This window comes from Podarcis pityusensis, assembly GCF_964106645.2.
Source record: "Podarcis pityusensis genome assembly, chromosome: 14".
NCBI lineage: Eukaryota > Metazoa > Chordata > Lepidosauria > Squamata > Lacertidae > Podarcis > Podarcis pityusensis.
In genome coordinates, this window is record NC_138039.1 from 18,311,011 (window position 1) to 18,329,855 (window position 18,845).

The window sequence follows — 18,845 nt, forward strand, 5'->3', positions numbered from 1 at the left end:
AAACTACAAGTGAGGAACTCAAGCTTTATTCTTGTTCTTCCTGTGTGTGGCAATTATTCTGTCCATGGTGTTTCTTCCTGTCCTCGTAAGATGTTATGTCTTTCTTTCCCCCAGTTGTTGTTGTTATCCATCATGCCTTGGACGGAGCTGATATCCCATCGTTGTTCCAGAAATTTCTCCCTCACCCTGTCCCGTGCTTCACTGTTTTGTAACTTTAACAACAGCTGCAAAAGTCACTCTGTCCCAATAAATAACCTGTTGTCACCATTTTTCCTCTCAGCCTGGGAAGAAGAGTGATCTGTCAAGCTGTAGATGACTCAATAAAAACCTTATCAGTTCCTTGGCAGTTCACAGACTCCTTTCATCCTTCCTTCCAACTGAAGATATATGAGCAATTATACTTCCAATTAAATTAAATTCCAAGTCCTCTTAGCGTTATTCAGTTCACTTTAAACAATAAAGAATGGGGAAGAATCAGCTCTAAGTTTCCATCATAAACCTTTTGCAAAATAGAGCTTTCCTCCCTTTTTGCTTTTTTTACACTCACAGTTTCGTTTGATGTTATATTCCGTATTTATAATCCAATTTCTTCCATCCTTGCTTGTACAAATATAATTTGAACTAATGTTCAGAGGAGGGTTGCCGAATCATAAATGTAGAGAAGAAAACTTTAAATAAAGAAACTGTAGGCTCCCCTCCCCCTGTCTTTTGCACCGAATGAAGTCTTATCTCAAGTTCAAACTTTAAAGTCCTTGCAGTTGGGTTGGCTCTGGAATTTGTGATCTCATCTCTTCTAGCATGCGCCTGTACTTTAGTTCAATTAAACTCTAACAGGAGAACCTCTGCTTCTTAATGGCAGCGTTGGAGGGTTTTCGACAGGCAAAGTGCTTTCCTTGCCAGAGCGAGAGCCAGATACCGAGATGAACTGCGAGTAAAGCCCATTCCCCCTGTCCCTGGGGGGGGGGGGGATTTGCAAGGATAATTACACTTAATCATCCTTGTTTTTCCTTCACCAACGATCTCCTGCTGTCATGGGGCCTGCCTCCATTAAAGCAGAGCAGAACTGGAAGCCGTGTGCTGGAGCAATCTTATGACTGTTCACCAATACTGCTAACTGCACAGCTCTAATAGATTTCCCTCCGGCCAATGTTTACTGCAGCCTTTGCCAACCTGTGCCCTCCAGATGTTGCTGGACTACAACTCCTATCAGCTTCAACTTGCTTGGCATGCTGGCTAGGGCTGATAGGAGTTGTAGTCCAACTTTATTGAGGGCACCATATTGGGAAAGGTTGGTTTAGCGGCTGGCTCAAAGACATATAACCAGAGTTATCTGCAACAGTTATTTTCGACACCGCAACCAGTGGTGGTGGTGCTGAAGATAGGCTACGGAAGAAGCTTAGAGACAGGCACCAGCCAGTTGAGAAACGCTCAAAATGCAGCAACATGAGACACAGGTTCTGGCCATCTTACCTGGGAGAGAGGAAGGATGAACTGCTGAAGCCACTTTCTCCGTTGCACAAGCTGTCTGAGAAGAGATCCACCTCATTCCCTTCCCCGTAGTCCTCAAAGTGCTCCTCCCCGCTAATTACGGTGACGATGGAGTGATTGTTAATGTCCGAGGTCAAAGGAAGGTCATGAGGGTGAGATCTGTTGGTGGAAAGGGAAGTCAGTATCTCAAGAGAAGGAATCAAGGAGTTCACCACACCCACCGCTTCCAACAAATGACGGCCACACCCCTGCAGAGAGCGGCATTGATGGAGTCATGCTCAAAACTGCTGCCTGCATTTTTTTGCTGCCAAAGGACCACAATATTATTATTTATGACATTTATCAGTCATTATGTAATCATTTATGTATTATTACATTTATCATGTGGCTTCACCACAATGGCATTGAGGATCCAAGCCTGAGGCTCCCTATTCTTGACCTGTATCATCTACAAATTGGCTTCCCATTATTTAAAGCCACCAAAGTCTGCACATGGCCATCACCATCACTTCCTGCAGCAGTGAATCCCACAGTTACACCCGATGGCATAGAAATCCTTCCATTTTTCTTTCTTTCTTTTTTTTTAAAGATATTTATTAAAGTTTCAAGAAATACAAAAAAAAAAAATACAGAGTACAAAAAAAGAATAACGTTTTTAAAATATAACAAAAAAATAGAGAATAAAAAGGAAACATACAAAATAAAACAGTTAAAAGGACATTGATTTTCCAAACCTATCTTCCCTACACTTATTTCCCCGGACCTCCTCATACCTCCCTTTTTTGTATTCCAGTTCAGTTTGTTAGTTCAGCAAATCCTTACCATTAAACTTTTACCCAATTGTTAACCTTTTTTCATATCTCTTAAAGCATTACAGCTAAAAACCTCTTAGTTTCTATCCAACATCCTTCTAAGATTCCTTAATTTTGCAATATTTCTGTAAATAGTCTTTAAATTTCTTCCAGTCTTCTTTCACCGACTCTTCTCCCTGGTCTCGGATTCTGCCAGTCATTTCCGCCAGAAATCCTTCCATTTTTCTATCCCTAATCCCTTGGCAAGGGACGTGGGTGGCGCTGTGGTTTACCACAGAGCCTAGGACTTGCTGATCAGAAGGTCAGCGGTTCGAATCCCCGCGACGGAGTGAGCTCCCGTTGCTCGGTCCCTGCTCCTGCCAACCTAGCAGTTCGAAAGCACGTCAAAGTGCAAGTAGATAAATAGGTACCACTCCCGCGGGAAGGTAAACGGCGTTTCCGTGCGCTGCTCCGGTTCGCCAGAAGCGGCTTAGTCATGCTGGCCACATGACCCGGAAGCTGTACGCCAGCTCCCTCGGCCGATAAAGCGAGATGAGCACCGCAACCCCAGAGTCAGCCACGACTGGACCTAATAGTCAGGGGTCCCTTTACCTTTACATTACTATATATTTTGGAAAGTTGTTAGTTCATTCATTCACTACGCACTTCAGCACCTCTTAAGATATCATAATCAAATTTTGCATGATGATCCCCGAGATCAAAGAACAGGTTTCTGTCAGTGTTTGGATACGGTTGCACATCATTTTGAACCAAGGCGGCAGACTGAACTGATCAAAGCAACGGTGTTGATTTTATGCTTTCTTAGCAATGCCTGAGCAATGCCACTTACGGGGTCTGCCAGTAGATAAATATTTTGGGCTGACTTGGTTAACAGGAGCAGCGGTGATTGCTGCAAGCTAAAAGGGAGCTTTTATGAACTTGGTGCCTTCCAGCTGCATTGGACTCATAGTCCCATCAGCCTCAGCCAGCAGAGTGCGAAATGCAGGGAGAGCCAGGGGCCTGCATGGAGTCTTCTGCAGATGGCAGAATGGCATCTGGCTGGCTATTATGGGAACAATGCTGGATTCAATGGACCTTTGGCCTGATGCAGCAGGACTCTTACATTGGATGCAATCCTCCCCTCTTCCTTGTTTTAGTTTGGCGACCAAACCAATCACTGCTCTGCCTTGGAGTACACCACTCAAGCTGTGCATTCACACAAGGCCAAGGCACGTGACACATGGCAGTGCTTACATGCATACACCCAAGGCTGCAAATCTGCACAGACCCAGCGTTGCAGAAGGTGCTGTGAATGCCCAAGCACAACGCAAATATAGCTGGGCCAAGCAAAACTTATGTCCTTTGTAGAAAGTGCATACAATAAGGCAGTGGCTGTATGGCAGGCAACCAATCTAAGAGGCGGCTGAATCAACGGTAAAATATTTTCAGCTGCACAGCCAACCCACATATTAAAGTGTTGCGGCATTTAGGACCGCATAATCCTATTAAGGGCCCAGGAACACACTTTTAAGCAGTGTAACTTGTCAAAGGCACAGACGCCAGGCTTATTTCACAGATACCAGCATCCTGTAACAAAAAGCATGCCATTTGCACATGGGTGCACAGACTAGCAGACAGAGTCACAGATGCGAGTCCTCGTTTGCCATTTTAAACTAGCTGAGTTGTCACTGGACAGGTCTTGGGACGTGGTCCTGCAGCCTCACTTCCCTGACTGGAAAATGGGCCTAAGGGCCACCCACTTTGCAAGGTAAATGAGGTTGAATCTTTAGGTGAGCTGCAGGTCTTTCAGGACTGAAGAACTTTAAAGACTTGGAAAGGCTCTTCAAATATAATTTCTAAATCAGAGTAAGAAGTGGCTTAAAAAAAAAGGACCAAACCCCTGCACCTCTGTGTGGATGAGAATTCGTGACACTGGTCCTTCCTTAATTCAAAAACAGGAAACCCAGAGTTATCAGCAATTCTAGGGATGCAAAAGTGTGTGCGCATTTTGTGTTAACAGACGGAACAGTCGTGCTATCATCCAGGAAACAGGAGGAGGAGTGAGGCTGTGTTCCTCGCTGCTGATGAAAAATTCCCCAAAGCAAAGGCAATACAGAGATTCAGATTGAAGTACTCCAAAACAAAGTACACATGATGAAAAAGCTACAAGCACTGCCCAAGGATAATATACAATTATGCTACTTTTGGGATTTGCTCCATTGTGTTTTAAGGTTTGTGTGTATCTGTGGGGTCTGGGTGTGTAATTGCATGCTAGTGTTATGAAAAGATTACAAAATTCTGGGAAGCAATCTTCAAAAGAAATAAGTAAAATCAGCAAAATCGGTCATCTAAACTGGGCTCACAACTTGGGTTTAATTTTGATATTTGAGGAAGAGAGTAAAAATAAATACACTACACAAGGAACTAGTGACCTCTCCTCTGGCAGCAGCGGTACCACTCTGTTGGTGGTGTCACTTCCAGTTGCTGCTCAGCTGGTGTTCACCTGTGACAGGGCCCTTTCAGCGGTGGTTCCCCATCTGTGGAGTGCCCTCCCTCATTACTGACTTTCAGAAGAAATTTTGAAACATTCCTGTTTAGCCTGTTTGATGGCTCAAAAATACTGGCCATGGTAAGTAAGCTTCTGGAAAGGGAGAGGAATGTGTCCCTATTTTGGTAAAGAGCCCTAACGCACTAAAAACAAGGGAAGTGCATGAGCAGAAGGCGGCAAGATGGGAGTCAAATCTCTGGACATCAACAAGGAGAAGATCTTCTGACCACCAGCAAAACAGAAATAAGGAAGAGGGGATCAAGACCCCAGTGCAGGAAGGAAATATTGGAGGAAAGTAGATATTAAAATCTAGTAAGCCCCAGTGAGGGAGGGAGGGGAAGAGCGAGAGAGAAGTGGTCAAGCCAATCTTACGGGAGGGAAATCCATGTCAAGATCAAGGCAAGGCCAGTTATGCAAAAGGCCCAATTTCTGCTTCTGTTCATATGTCTAATCAGTCAAATAGCTCATATTCAGGGAATTCTAGGAGAGTTCAAATTTGGACCATATATATTTACTATATCCAATGCCATCTTTCAGATCCTTGTCAACAAAATAAGGAAGTGCCCATCTGGATGAACTATAGTTTGTAACATAGAAAGGGGAGCATTTTTATCAACAGGTATATAGTCATACTCTAGGAATGACCACTAGCATATTAGAAATAGATGGCACAGAGTGTCCATCAAGTTTTGGGTTGTTGTTGTTTTAAAAAAATTATTTAGTTTGTCCACACTAAAAAGTGTGTGGGGGGGGGGCATTCCAAGGCAGCTCTAAATAATTAAGACACGCTATTATAAAAAATTGTCTATTATTATTGTATGCTGCTGCACTGACAATTGCCCTGGGCTCTCGTGAGAAGCCATCATAATAATCATTCCTGCCATTTTGACTGAGAGCAACATTCCCATAGATCAGTTAGGATCATGTGGATGGCAGCAAAAATAAGTGTGGGCTGGAAAGTGGAAATGTCAACCAATTTCAGCTGAATGGGAATGGTTATTAAAATGTCTGGAGCTGGCAGAAATGGATAAACTGCGCCGCTCCATCCAAGGGAGAGAAGGCAGACTGTGGAAGAGCCATCTGGTCGGGAGATGGACTTGCTTTGTTAAGCACTGGAATGCAAAATATGGAAATGAAAGGCTTGAAAGGAATCTGTTCCTGTAATGATTGATGATGGCAATAATAATAATAAACGAAAAATCACCACCCATTCTTTTTCCTTCTAGTCCTCATACCACTGACTTCTTGCAGCAAATGGAGGGTGTCCAGGCTCATTCTATATATGTATGTATGTATGTATGTATGTATGTATGTGTCAGAGATCAAAAAACCCCTCCTCCTAGGACATACCATTCCTGGCTGGGCAATACAATGCCTACCCAGGAGCATATGACGCTGCCCCCCCCCCCCGCACTCAAGTTTTAGCTTCAACTTCTTTTCCACCCTAGCACATCTATTAATCCCACACATAACTCTTTATAAGACTTGCAGGAATGGCATTTTCCACCTTGCTTTGTAAAAAGCAGCAGTGATGTTAATTTGCTGGCTGCTTGACCTCGCGTCTCCAGTGCTTGTAAAGAAGCCACTCGAAAGCTACACACACAGAACCGCCACTATCCTGGTCAAACACAGCAACTCCACTTTTAAAAAGACAAATATCCCACCCGCCCACCTCCAAAGAAAGGCATTTGTACCTACAGGCAGGAGAGTCCAATGCACTGAGCCATACTCCCAGGAGGCCGGGCAGGGCGAACGCAAGCTGGCATGCTTGCTAATTCTCTCCAGGAAAAAAAAAGGCCCTTGGTGGCCTCGCAGCTCAGAAGCTGATTACGGACTGAGGGTTAGCAACCACTGAGCCCAGCTCATTTCAGCAAAGAAAGCGGCAGGAGGCTAATCCCAGTTCCCCCTCTTAATCTGCAGGGCCTCTAACAGCAAAAACACTCTTTCAGCCCCGGATCACAATCAGAACCTTCTCCAGCTCCTTGTGGACATATAGGAAGTCCTCCTTCAGGTGCTCCAAGTAGAAAGTGAACAGGGTTTATTGGGGGGTGGGGAAAAGAAGGTTTGCCTAACCCTAAACTAGTGCAAAGGCACAAATTAAGTCCTAAGTCCACTTAAAAAACAACAACACCCTGATAACCAAAATGGAAAACCTGAGGAGTCATCCCTTCTCATGGATACATATGGTGGCTTATGCCCAACTAGTCGGACAGGGCTATAGTTAAGTCACAGCCTCAGTCAGCTCCTGCCAGAGAACCTGGAGAATCACTGCCAGCCAAAACCCCAGCTAGGGCTTGTAGCTTGGTGGTAGGGCACAGACTTTGTAGGAAATCATCGGTACAATTCCTGACAGCGTAGACATTCCGGGCCCAAGAAGGCCAGTGGTCTGACTTCACCAAGAAGGTTCCCCCCTGTGCCAGCCTTATCAGGACGAATGATTGCTATGATCAGGTTGAATCACACTCTGGACACTTTTGAGAGAAGGTGGCAGGTGGATATATGAATGCACTTTTTTCTTTCACTGAACAGGTCAAGTTTAAAAAGGGGGGGGGGTACCAGCATGACTGTATGACTGCCTTTTCAAAAACACACAAAATATCCCCAACCTCAGGAGTGGAAATTAGCATGCACTTCCCCAAAACTTCGACTGCACAAGACAAACCTTGCAGGTCAACACAGCAGGGGTGCTAACTTGAATAAAATACTGGGGGGAAGGTAAGCCCCGCCCCTCATAATCAATCACAGGACATGGTGCACACACATCATTTGAATGCCAGTGCCCATCAACTTTGGGGGGCCTTGCTTCCTTAAATATTTTACTGAGGGGGTCCGAAGACCCCTTGGCCCCTAGGAGCTGGCTCCTATGCAACACAGCTAGTTGCCAGTTTGATCCCCCATTCACCTTTCTAGCCCTTTAGTCTTAACACCACTGTCTTCGTTCCCCAGGAAAAAAGGGAAATTTCTTCCAGAAACCCACAGGCCTCATTTTTGCCTGTGCTTTAAGACCATTGCCTGAGGCCATGCGCAGTTGGCCTGCCCTTAAAATTTACTTACTTACTTACTTATTGCATTTATATACCACCTTTATCTTCCAAGGATCCTCTGCAACTCTGTAAGGTCGGTTAGTCTCAAAGATGGTGACTGGCCCAAGGTCACCGAATGAGCTTCATGGCTGAGTGGAGATTTGAACCCTGCTCTCCTAGGTCCTAGTTAGACTGGTGGGGACATGAGGCAAGGCCTGCTCAAGGACAGCCTCTACCAGACAGAACTTCCTCAGTTGCTACATTTAAGAACGTGTTTTAATTGTTCACACTATTTCTCTGTTGTGGCTCTCAAAACTGTTTTTATACTGCCTGAATTGTATCTCAACATAGTACCTTTTTTTTTTTTAATTTTAAAGTGCTATTATTAGATTACTGTATTTTTATAGTTCGTTTTCCGTTTGCCACCTTGGGCAGAGCTGATCTAGAAAAGACACCTGATACAAATGTTTAATGAAATAAATGCAAATTCCGTAAACCAGGGATGAGAAGCCTATCAGCCTGCAGCCACCTGTGGGTCCACAACCAATGGCAAAAACAGACAGAATAACGGAAGTACTTCTTCACGCAGCAGATATAAATGCATGGGAACTGGTTGCCATGAAGGTGTGATGATGGCAAGTGGCTTAGATAGCTTTAGAAAGGGGATTAGACACATCCAGGGAGGATAAGGCTATTAATGGCTACCAACAAGTTACAATGGCTCTACTGCATCCAGAATCGGGTGAGCCCTGAATATCAGATGCTAAGAAGCAACGTCGGGAGACAACGGCCGGCCACTGCAGGAAACAGATTGCTTAGCTTGATGGGCTGCTGATCAGATCCAGCAAGGCTCCCCTTGGCCCAATTCACATGCCATGGTAAAACATTGTCCTGGCTCTCCATGCCAGATGCAGAACTCACACACATCACTGTGGCTGGAAGTTTTAAAAGGTTTTCATGATCACTTAGCCAAGAATAAACATAGGTTTTAGCACTGCGGCTGGTTTGGAGCAAACCCAACCACAATCAGTGCAATGGACGCAACCGCGAAGCCAAGGATAGAGGGCTGTTTCTTCCTAGCATTGGTAGAGAGAGAAGAGAAACAGGTGTGATTGGCTCTCACACAGTAAACCGTGGTTTTATGGCTTACTGTGATGCATGAATGCAGCCCTTACATTTTGCAGAGGGGAGAAATGGCCACTTACCCCTTTGTTTTGTGCTTCCTAAGGCTGGTCTGATAAGAAACTAAGTTTCCAAATCTCTGCTTTAAGTTCCCGGAGAGGCTCCTGCTGTCCTACCCAACACCAAGATAAAGCACCTACCCGTTCTCAGGCTCCTCGGTGGGGTCCGTGAACTCCGAGTGCACAGTGGAATCGATTGCGCTATCCGTTTCTACTTCATCATGCATCTCGTGATGCACCAGGGTGCTGGTGTCTTCGTCCGTGAATGTCTCACACTCGCTATAGGTGCTCTCTGAGCCCATGTACGCACTGTCTGTCACTTCATTTGCCTGTTGCAGAGAAGAGGAGAAAAAGCAAGTTAAGAACAGAGAGACAGAGAGACAGAGAGACAGAGACAGAGAGAGAGAGAGAGAGAGAGAGAGAGAGAGAGAGAGAGAGATCATGACAACTCCAAATCACAACTATGTTTTCTTTCTGCGGAAAGCATTTTCTGGAGGTAGAACAACTGCTTTGAATGCAGAAGGCTCCAGGTTCAATCCCTGGCGTCTCCATGTGGGGTCAGAAGAGGCTCCCGCTGAAGCTCTGGAGAACCGCTGCCAGTCAGTGTTGTCAATACTGAGCTAGACAGACCAATAATCTGACTCAGTATTGGGCAGCTTCCTATGTTCCTTGAGCAGGAATAAAAAGAGAGGGGTGGAGTACTGAATGGAGTAGGCCATTTTGAGGAGCATATTAACATACCTCCTTCACTGAAGGTACACATGCACTCTTTCTGTTGCATACTTCTTCATGAACTCTCCCATTACAATGGCCTCATCTGCACACAACACAAAGCCCAACTATGGCTTAGCATGAAAGAGGAAGTGCACTGGTGCACAGGGAGAAAATTTTGGCCACTGCGCTCCTCCCCAACTACCGGGAGCAAAGCCATGGTTTGGCTTAATGGAAGTGATGGGTGGCACCTGTTGGGACTGGTAGGGTGGAAGGCAGGGAGCCCAACAGTAGGGGGAGCCAGAGGCATGGACTGGCAGAGCCAACTAGTTCTAGGTTTGTTCCCATCCTCTTCCTCCTTGCTGAGTTCTAAAAGGGCAACCCCCGGACTGAGGAGGAAGGTGACAAGCAGGGCCACCCCTTGGGCTAGTTGTATATAAGACTATGGGCAGGTGGAGGCCAGCTGAGAATCAGGCCTTCCTTTCCCTTCAATTCCTCAACTGTCTTTCTCCCAACTGACAGTTAAATCCCAACTGACAAGAACCTCCAGCCAATCAGGTTATGCCACCATCCAGACCAATCAGAATGCATTGATCCAGGCCCCACCTAACATTCTCAAAGCAATCACCTATCTCCCTCTCCTCTCAGAACTTGGTCACTAAGCACCACTGCCAACCAGGCTTGTAACATCATTAACAGTACAAGGCCTTGGGTTTTCAGAGTCACAGAATATTTCTTCTCCCATTTAAAACACAAACGCAAACAGACATATCTATAGCCAGCCCTACCATTTGTCTACATTCTACTATGAACAAACCACGAGGTGCGACCAAGGTTTGTTCTTGGCTTACTACACATGGTTTGTTTGGATCAAAACAAACCACAAGACTGGATTCAGACTTAAACCAGATAAATGAAGCAGGTAACTAAAATATCTGTGATCTGTGTCCTGCCATTAGGAGTGGTCCCAGGGCAGGATCCAGAAGACATGTGATGCGGCTAATCTACTCAGGCTAAGTAGATCTGATCTGGTCAGTGCCTGGGAGACACAGCCTGGGAACCCCCAATGTAACAGTGCCTTGAGTTCCACAGCAGAAGCACAGGTGGACAGACATGAACTAAATCTACTATATATTTTGGAAGGCTGTTTGTTCACTGTGTAGCTGGACACCTCTTAAGACATCTTATCCAAATTTTTGCGCAATGGGTCTTGAGATCAAGGAGCAGGTTTTCATCTATGTTTGGATACAACTAGATGCCCATTTTAATCAAGATCACCAACAGAACATTTCAAAACTGCACTGCTTTTATTGTTTCTTAGAATTCCTGAACAACGTTGGGTACAACGCTCTAGTAAATAAAAACAAAAGCCTTCAGAGTGTATTGTTTTTCGAGCCATTAAGGACAGACCCTTTCAACAAGCAACCAAGAAATCCAGGTTACACATATCCATTTGTGTTACAACACCTTTTTTTTTTAAGGCAGTTATTTCTGGTGAACAGACGTCAGAATAATCTCTGGGAGAATACCGCTTATTCCCTTCTACTCCAAAGAGAATGCAAAAGCAGGCAAATTACTCCTGAAGGTCATCTTGACTATTAAATTTGCACACCAGGGGAAAACAAATAAATACACACCCATATCAAGTTCAGAGGAGCTTTTTCAAAAACACTGCAAAGTTCTGTATCAAGAAAGGTTAGCAAAGGAGACACCATGTGCTTAGCAGCCAGATTTTGCAAGCTTTCATGACACTCGCTTAAATGCCAAAGGCACACATAAGACAGGTAAACAGAGGATCACTCCAGAATTGTATTTCTAGATTTTCAGCATATGATCCTGAAGCCTTGAGCTGAAGTGTGAAAACTGATCACAGTCCCCTTAACAGAGTAACATTAAACAATTTTTTAAAGAACTGAAACCCTCTGCCAGCTTGCTTAACCATAGCCCCCGTCTGCCCCAAAAGCCAGTTCAAAACCGACAGCTCTTGTCAATGCTCATGGTTTTTTTAGATGTTAGTCTTATATCATACCTTTTTTTCACAGAACTTACGGTAAAGGTTCTCTCTGTTTTTCCCTCATGACCACCCTGAGGGATAGGACAGATTCCAGGCTTCCTCAACCTCAGCCCTCCAGATGTTCTTGGCCTACAACTCCCATGATCCTTAGCTAGCAGGACCAGTGGTCAGGGATGATGGGAATTGTAGTCTCAAAACATCTGGAGGGCCGAGATACTAGCCCCAAGTCAGAAGGCTGAGGTAGGTTTCCCCAGTTCCAGTTCAATACTCTAATCCAGGCATCCCCAACCTGCGGCCCTCTGCCTACAACTCCTATGATCCCTAGCTAACAGGACCAGTGGTCAGGGATGATGGGAATTGTAGTCCAAAACATCTGGAAGGCCGAAGGTTGGGGATGCCTGCTCTAATCAATACATTCATCCGTTTGCAACCCCACATTCAAGGGCAGCCCCACAGAGGGAGGAATGCAGTAGCTCAGCATTCATTTGACGAAGGCGTGGGTGACTGTTTCTTGGTCCCCTCCATGGGGCAGAAAAGGGGGAACTAAGTGGCTGAGGTTGGTGGGAGTTGTAGTCCAAATATCTGGAGGGCACCAGGTTGGCAAAAGCTGGTTTAAAGTCGCAGGTATACACCAGTGTTTAGTGTGCATTGCACCACTGAGTGGCTTCCACCCCTCAACAGGCAAAGTAGAGAGAGTTCTAAGTTTCAGCCACTGCTTTGGAGCAACGGCAGATATAGCCTTGCCTGGTCATTTCTGTTTCCTCCCCTCCAATTAAATATTAAACCCCCAGCCAAGATGCCAGGGAGACAGGCTCACATTCCTAACCTAGATATCCATTTACCAAAAAGCAAAGCCTTCAAAAAACTGCTGCTGCAGCAGCAAGAGCAAAAAAAAAAAAAAGTTAAACTGTCACTTTGGGGGGGGGGAATCCACCTTGCCGTCTGCACCTCGCCCCCATTTTACAGCCTCAGGAAGGGCAGCTGGTTTCCAGGGCAGCTGTTGAAAGACCTTTGCAGATTCCTCGGCTAAGGAAGTTTGTTTTTTGTGTTACCAGCAGGCCTGACCTCAGCACATTCTACAGATAAATCTTTTCTGTGAATTCCCCGTGCAACGTTGAACAAATACTCAATTTGAAAGGGAGGGGGGAGAGAAAGAAGTGGCAAACCGAGCCTTGAAAACAAAAGCACATATAAACAGTAAAAAATAAGATAAAGGCTCAGTCCAAGTCTGTACATTTTGCATTCGTGGTAATATCAAATACAGTAGTAACTCTTGCATTCTCTGCAAAAACAACCTGCTAACATTATAGCAGAGGTTTCTCGCCCATTCTGTCAGCCAGTCTTTTTTAAATTATTATTTCAACGTATGGTGAAAACATTAAAGAAAATTGTCCAGTAGCACCTTAGAGACCACCTAAGTTTGTTCTGGGTGTAAGCTTTCGTGTGCATGCACACTTCTTCAGATACCTGTACCTGTGCAAGTCTCTTTGTGAGGTCGATAAGAAAAGGTATCTGAAGAAGTGGGCAAGCACACGAAAGCTTACACTCAGAACAAACTTAGTTGGTCTTTAAGGTGCAACTGGACCATTTTCTTATTTTTTTATTTATTTCGACTGCGTCAGACCAACACTGCTGGCTACCTACCTGAATCTTCACCATAGGTTGCGAGGAAACAAACAACACCACACTGTAGTTACAAAAAGTTATATTCACAATCACAATGTATTTTTTATTGCATTGTGGACAAGCTTAAGAGCAGCTATCAAGGATGCCTGCCCCAGTTACCCCACAGGTTCCATTCAATGCAATAGCTCAGGTCCGGTACCCTGGCCTGTTATGTTTGCTCACACATCCTAAAGTACTGTAGAGCCCCATCTTAGTCTTGGAGCACCTGTTCTTCATGCAGGTTCAATCTCTGGCATCTCTGGGTGGGGCTAAGAGAGATCCATGCCTGAAACCTTAAACAGCTGCAGGTCAGTATGTAGACCAAGGGTGGCTTATCCTGCAAGCCACATACAGATGCTTAAACATGCGCTTGTAGCTCAGTGCTAGAGCAGCTGTTATAGATGCAAAAGGCCCCAGGTTTGATCCCCACCATCTCCAGGTAGGGCTGGGACTGTCCACCACCTGAAACCTCATGGAGCCACTGCCGGCCAGTGTTGACAATACTGAGCTAGATGAACCAGTGGTTTGGGCTCAGTATAAGGCAGCTTCCTATGTTCCCTTATAAGCCTATTCTTTCCATACACACCCCAACCTTAACAGCAGGTGGAATTGCCTTCAGGAGACATCATTACCACTAGCTCTGATAAGATCTCCATCCTCCCCTAATTGAAAAGGACCCCAGAGTCTCTGGGAAGAACAGCCAAAGGATTGGTGGTAGCAAGGGAAAGAGTGGGGGAAGCATATATAAAAAAACAACTTTCTTATGGATACTGGAAACGTCTGCACTTAACGCTTGCAGAGTAATCAAACGAAGGAGGAGATTTCATATGCACACCTTCACCATGAGTTCCCGAGGTGGGGTACAGCCATAAAAATATTACAGTATTAAATGCAGTGAAAACAAAACTACAGCCAAGAGAATACGGTGGGTCCTATATAGGTAAAGATAAATATCAGATATCGTAGGTAAGAGGTACACAACAAAAACAACATAATGAAGGTGGCAGATGCGAGGAGGGGATCCCTCAGCTTAGGGGAGGCCACAGAGAATGCCCTCTTCCTGGCTGCTGCCCCCTCAAACTTCTGAGGACTGTAGAGCTGTAAGGTGCAAACGACTGCTGACCAAAACTTCAATAAAGAATGGGGGGAAATTATAATTTACTTGAGAGACCACTGTAAGCAGATGAAAACACTAGCAGGATTGCAATAACACTTGTAATGCAGAAGATTCTATGGATAAACTAGAGACACATAAAATTTGGATGATGAAATAATATGCAGTTGAAAAGGTTTATACAGTAATAGGATTCATAGAGGGGAAGGTGGAAAATCTAGAGATTCAGAGCAATCTCTAAATATGGATATGTATTTTGCATTGTTATAACTCTACACCTGTAAAATCAAATAAAATTTTTTTAAAAAAAAACCTTGGTTGATTGCTGAATGGAATATTTCATGCAAGCACCTTCCTCTATTTCCCAAACTCCGCAGGATCCACAGTGCGTTAATTCTGCAACCATTTGAAGAAATGATTTACATTGGTTGCTTGTGCTGACCTCCCACAGAACCGGTTTCTCTGTTGCTCAATAGATCCAAACCCTTTTCCTTCCTGGATGAGCTCAACGATACTGGGAGAGCAAAAACCACCACAAAAGTACACCTTCTTTTAAAACATGCACACACACACACATACAAACAAACTCACAGGTGGAGAACGCCACGTCTTAGCAGGCTCAGGGAAAACGCTGACTAGGTATGGCTCCCTACTGATGCCGAAGTGTTATGGGCGGACAGATGGACAGGCAAGTACCCCTCCCGACACAGGCTCAACTGCCTCAAAACCACCTGAGGGGCTGAGCTAGAGCATTCCAGAGAGGACCGGAATCTGGACCATGTTAGCACCTCAGATTGGCACCGCTTTCCTCTTAAAGCCGAGGGATAATCTTTTACCTGAAGGCAGGCAAAGTTCCTTCTCTGAAAAGCGAAAGTCCAACTCTGGATACGCTTACTTAGAAACACACACACCTCCTGGCTTTCTGCTGGGGTTGGGGAGGAGGCAAGAAGCGATCAGGAAGTACAAACTGGGCTGGTTTGAACAAACTGGCCTCAGCTCTCTCAACAGAGTTCCTTTTGTTCTTGAACTCCCCAGATAACAGCCTACAGGCTAATCTCTCCCCCCCGCCAGCCCACCCCCATTTCCCTGCCGGTGTTTCACTGGGAAGGCTCAATTCTTGCAACTAAATGCAGACCTCAGCCACCTTTGGACAAAGAGAGCTAAGTTTTAAACTTGTGTCAAAGGAACACACCCTTTTCTAGCTGAGGAACATTTCTCTCTCCCTATACGAAAAGGGAGGGGGGTGTCACCCAGAGAAACCGATTGCCAAGGGATTAAAGGTAAAGGTAAAGGGGACCCCTGACCATTAGGTCCAGTTGCAGACAACTCTGGGGTTGCGGCACTCATCTCGCTTTATCGGCCGAGGGAGCCAGCGTACAGCTTCCGGGTCATGTGGCCAGCATGACTAAGCCACTTCTGGCGAACCAGAGCAGCGCACGGAACCGTTTACTTCCTGCCGGAGCGGTACCTATTTATCTACTTGCACTTTGACGTACTTTCGAACTGCTAGGTTGGCAGGAGCAGGGACTGAGCAACGGTAGCTCACCCCGTCGCAGGGATTCGAACCGCCAACCTTCTGATCGGCAAGTCCTAGACTCTGTGGTTTAACCCACAGCACCACCCGCATCCCTTGCCAAGGGATTAGGGATAGAAAAATGGAAGGATTTCTATGCCATCGGGTGTAACTGTGGGATTCACTGCTGCAGGAAGTGATGGTGATGGCCTTGTACAGAGTTTGGTGGCTTTAAATAATGGGAAGCCAATTAGTAGATGATACAGGTCAAGAATAGGGAACCTCAGGCTTGGGGGCTTCTCCATCTGCTCCCCCACCAGTTGTCTCCATCCTTACTTCACACCTTCCTTGAGTATTTTTGCCTGGCTAGACTTTGTAATTGAACTCTGATAATGCTTCTTGCTTGCCTGGATCATAGAACTGTAGAGTTGGAAAGGGACCCTAGGGGTCATCTAGTCCAACCCCCCTGCAATGCAGGAATCTCAACTCAAGCATGCATGACAGATGGTCATGCAATCTCTGCATAAAAACCTCCAAGGAAGGAGAGTCCACCACCTCTTGAGGGAGTCTGTTCCACTGTCCAACAGTTCTTACCGTCAGAAAGTGCTTCCTGGTGTTTAGTCGGAATCTCCTTTCTTGTATCTTGAAGCCACTGGTTTGAGTCCCATCCTCCGGAGCCGGAGAAAACAAGCTTGCTCCTTCCATGTAACAGCCCTTAAGATATTTGAATATGGCTATCGTATCTCTTCTCAATCTCCTCTTCTCCAACCTAAACATACCCAGCTCCCTCAACTGTTCCGCATAAGGCTTGGTTTCCGGATCCTTTATCATCTTGCTTGCCCTTGTTTGCACACCTTCCAGCTTGTCAATACAGTGGTACCTCGGCTTAAGAACTTAATTCGTTCTGGAGGTCCGTTCTTAACCTGAAACTGTTCTTAACCTGAGGTACCACTTTAGCTAATGAGGCCACTGCGCCACCGCCGCATGATTTCTGTTCTCATCCTGAAGCAAAGTTCTTAACCTGAGGTACTATTTCTGGGTAAGCGGAGTCTGTAATCTGAAGTGTCTGTAACCTGAGGTACCACTGTATCCTCCTTAAATTGTGGTGCCCAGAATGGAGGATAGAGGGATTTGTGTGGGTGTGTGCAGAAACAAGCCTACTGTACAAAGGTAAAATCAGCATCCATGGCCCCACCCAATTTTGTCTCTGGCCCCACCCACCACGGCCATGTGGCCCCCAGGAGGTTCCTTTGAGGGAAATGCAGCCCTCTGGCTGAAAAAAGCTTTGCCACTCCTCTTATAGGTCTATCTCCCGAAGCTAGACATGGTTGCTAAGCTGAGCCACCATATCTAGAGGCACTCTACCTCAGAGTAACAGATGCTGGGGATACAGAAAAGCTCCCAGAGGTATCTGGTTGGCCATTACAGTGGATGCTCGGGTTGCAAACGTGATCCATGAGGGAGGCACATTCGCAACCTGCAGTGTTAGCAACCCGCAGCGCTGCGTCTGTGCATGCGTGGGTTGCGATTCGGCACTTCTGCTCATGCGCAAAGCACGATTCAGCACTTCTGCGCATGCGCAACGGCCGAAACCCAGAAGTAACCCGTTCTGGTACTTCCAGGTTTTGGCGGGTCCGTAACCCAAAAAAACACAACCTGAAGCATCTGTAACCCGAGGTATGACTGTACTGCCATATGTGATGGGGTTAATCAAGGACAGCCCCACCCAGATATCTAGGGCGTAAGCTTGTTTATCTAGAAGTAATTGGTGATGCTACAGTAGGTCCAAGTTTTATGGGGCTGTGTGCAACTGCAGATTTCACACGTGATTCGAAAAAAGCACATGACTAATGTGCATGGTTGAGCTCTCTCTCTCGCTCTCGCTCTCCCTCCCCCCACAAAAAATGTTTTCACAGAAAGTACGCTGTGCCCCAGAGGAAGCAATGTCCAAGCTTAAGGAGATAAAGGGATTCAGTCAACTTCACCCACCTGACATTCCTCACATCACTGAGCACACAGGAACATAGTCCTTAAGTAATCATTGGCAAAAGGCAACAAAAGACAAGTTGCGATTAGAAGGCGGCTCTCCTTCAGCCCCAGAATCAGCAGAGCTTCTCTAAATCAAGACTGACAGGTAGACGAGCCAAGACTCCATATATCCAGTGCAGTGGCTGGACTAGTTCATGAGAGACAAAAGCACTATGGCTGACGGAAAATGTCGACAATGGTAGTGTCCACCATGGTAGCGGAAAGGGTCTGGTTCTGCCCAGGCATTTGAAGAAACTAAAAAAAACTGTGATTTTTAAATTGATAATGTGATTTATGAGTTTTGGGGCTAGATACACACACACATACACAATGATGCAGGACTCAGAGTATTTGATGGGAGCCATACATTGGCAAAAGTCTCCTCCTGTACCTCAAGAAACCTTGTTTGCAACTGGCATACCAAACTGCGTCAAGTCAAGCCAAAGTCCTGCCAAATGGGAAGACAGTATCTTCACATTAGCAGAGTTAGGACCTGCCATGCCAAAAATCAGGCAAAGTCACGTTTTGGCCACCCATCTTGATTCAAAATGGTGCCCAGCATCGACAAAGACTGCCACCTCGGGAACCTGTGTGTGGTAATATCTCAAGAGGTGTCCAAACCCACAGTGGACAGACCAACGGACAGATAGACAAACCACTTTCCAAAAGTATAGCAGATTATTGAAGCATATCCTCTACGGCTGGCCATGGTTTTGCTTTTATGCTGAAGAGTTCTGCATCAGATGTTCCACCGCTTTACACACCATTC

At 45.6% G+C, this 18,845-nt stretch overlaps 1 protein-coding gene across 7 annotated transcripts in view; it reads right to left on the minus strand.

The window, feature by feature from the left end:
- Positions 1 to 18,845, minus strand: part of RAB11FIP3 (RAB11 family interacting protein 3) — an 85,776-nt gene that overhangs the window by 23,176 nt on the left and 43,755 nt on the right. For all 7 annotated transcript variants that reach the window (XM_080981951.1, XM_080981949.1, XM_080981946.1 and 4 more), the window contains 2 exons: positions 9,173 to 9,360; positions 1,471 to 1,647 (listed from right to left, as the gene is read on the minus strand). In XM_080981951.1, coding sequence (XP_080838077.1) covers positions 1,471 to 1,647; positions 9,173 to 9,360 — 365 coding nt within the window. The remainder of the gene's footprint in view (positions 1 to 1,470; positions 1,648 to 9,172; positions 9,361 to 18,845) is intronic.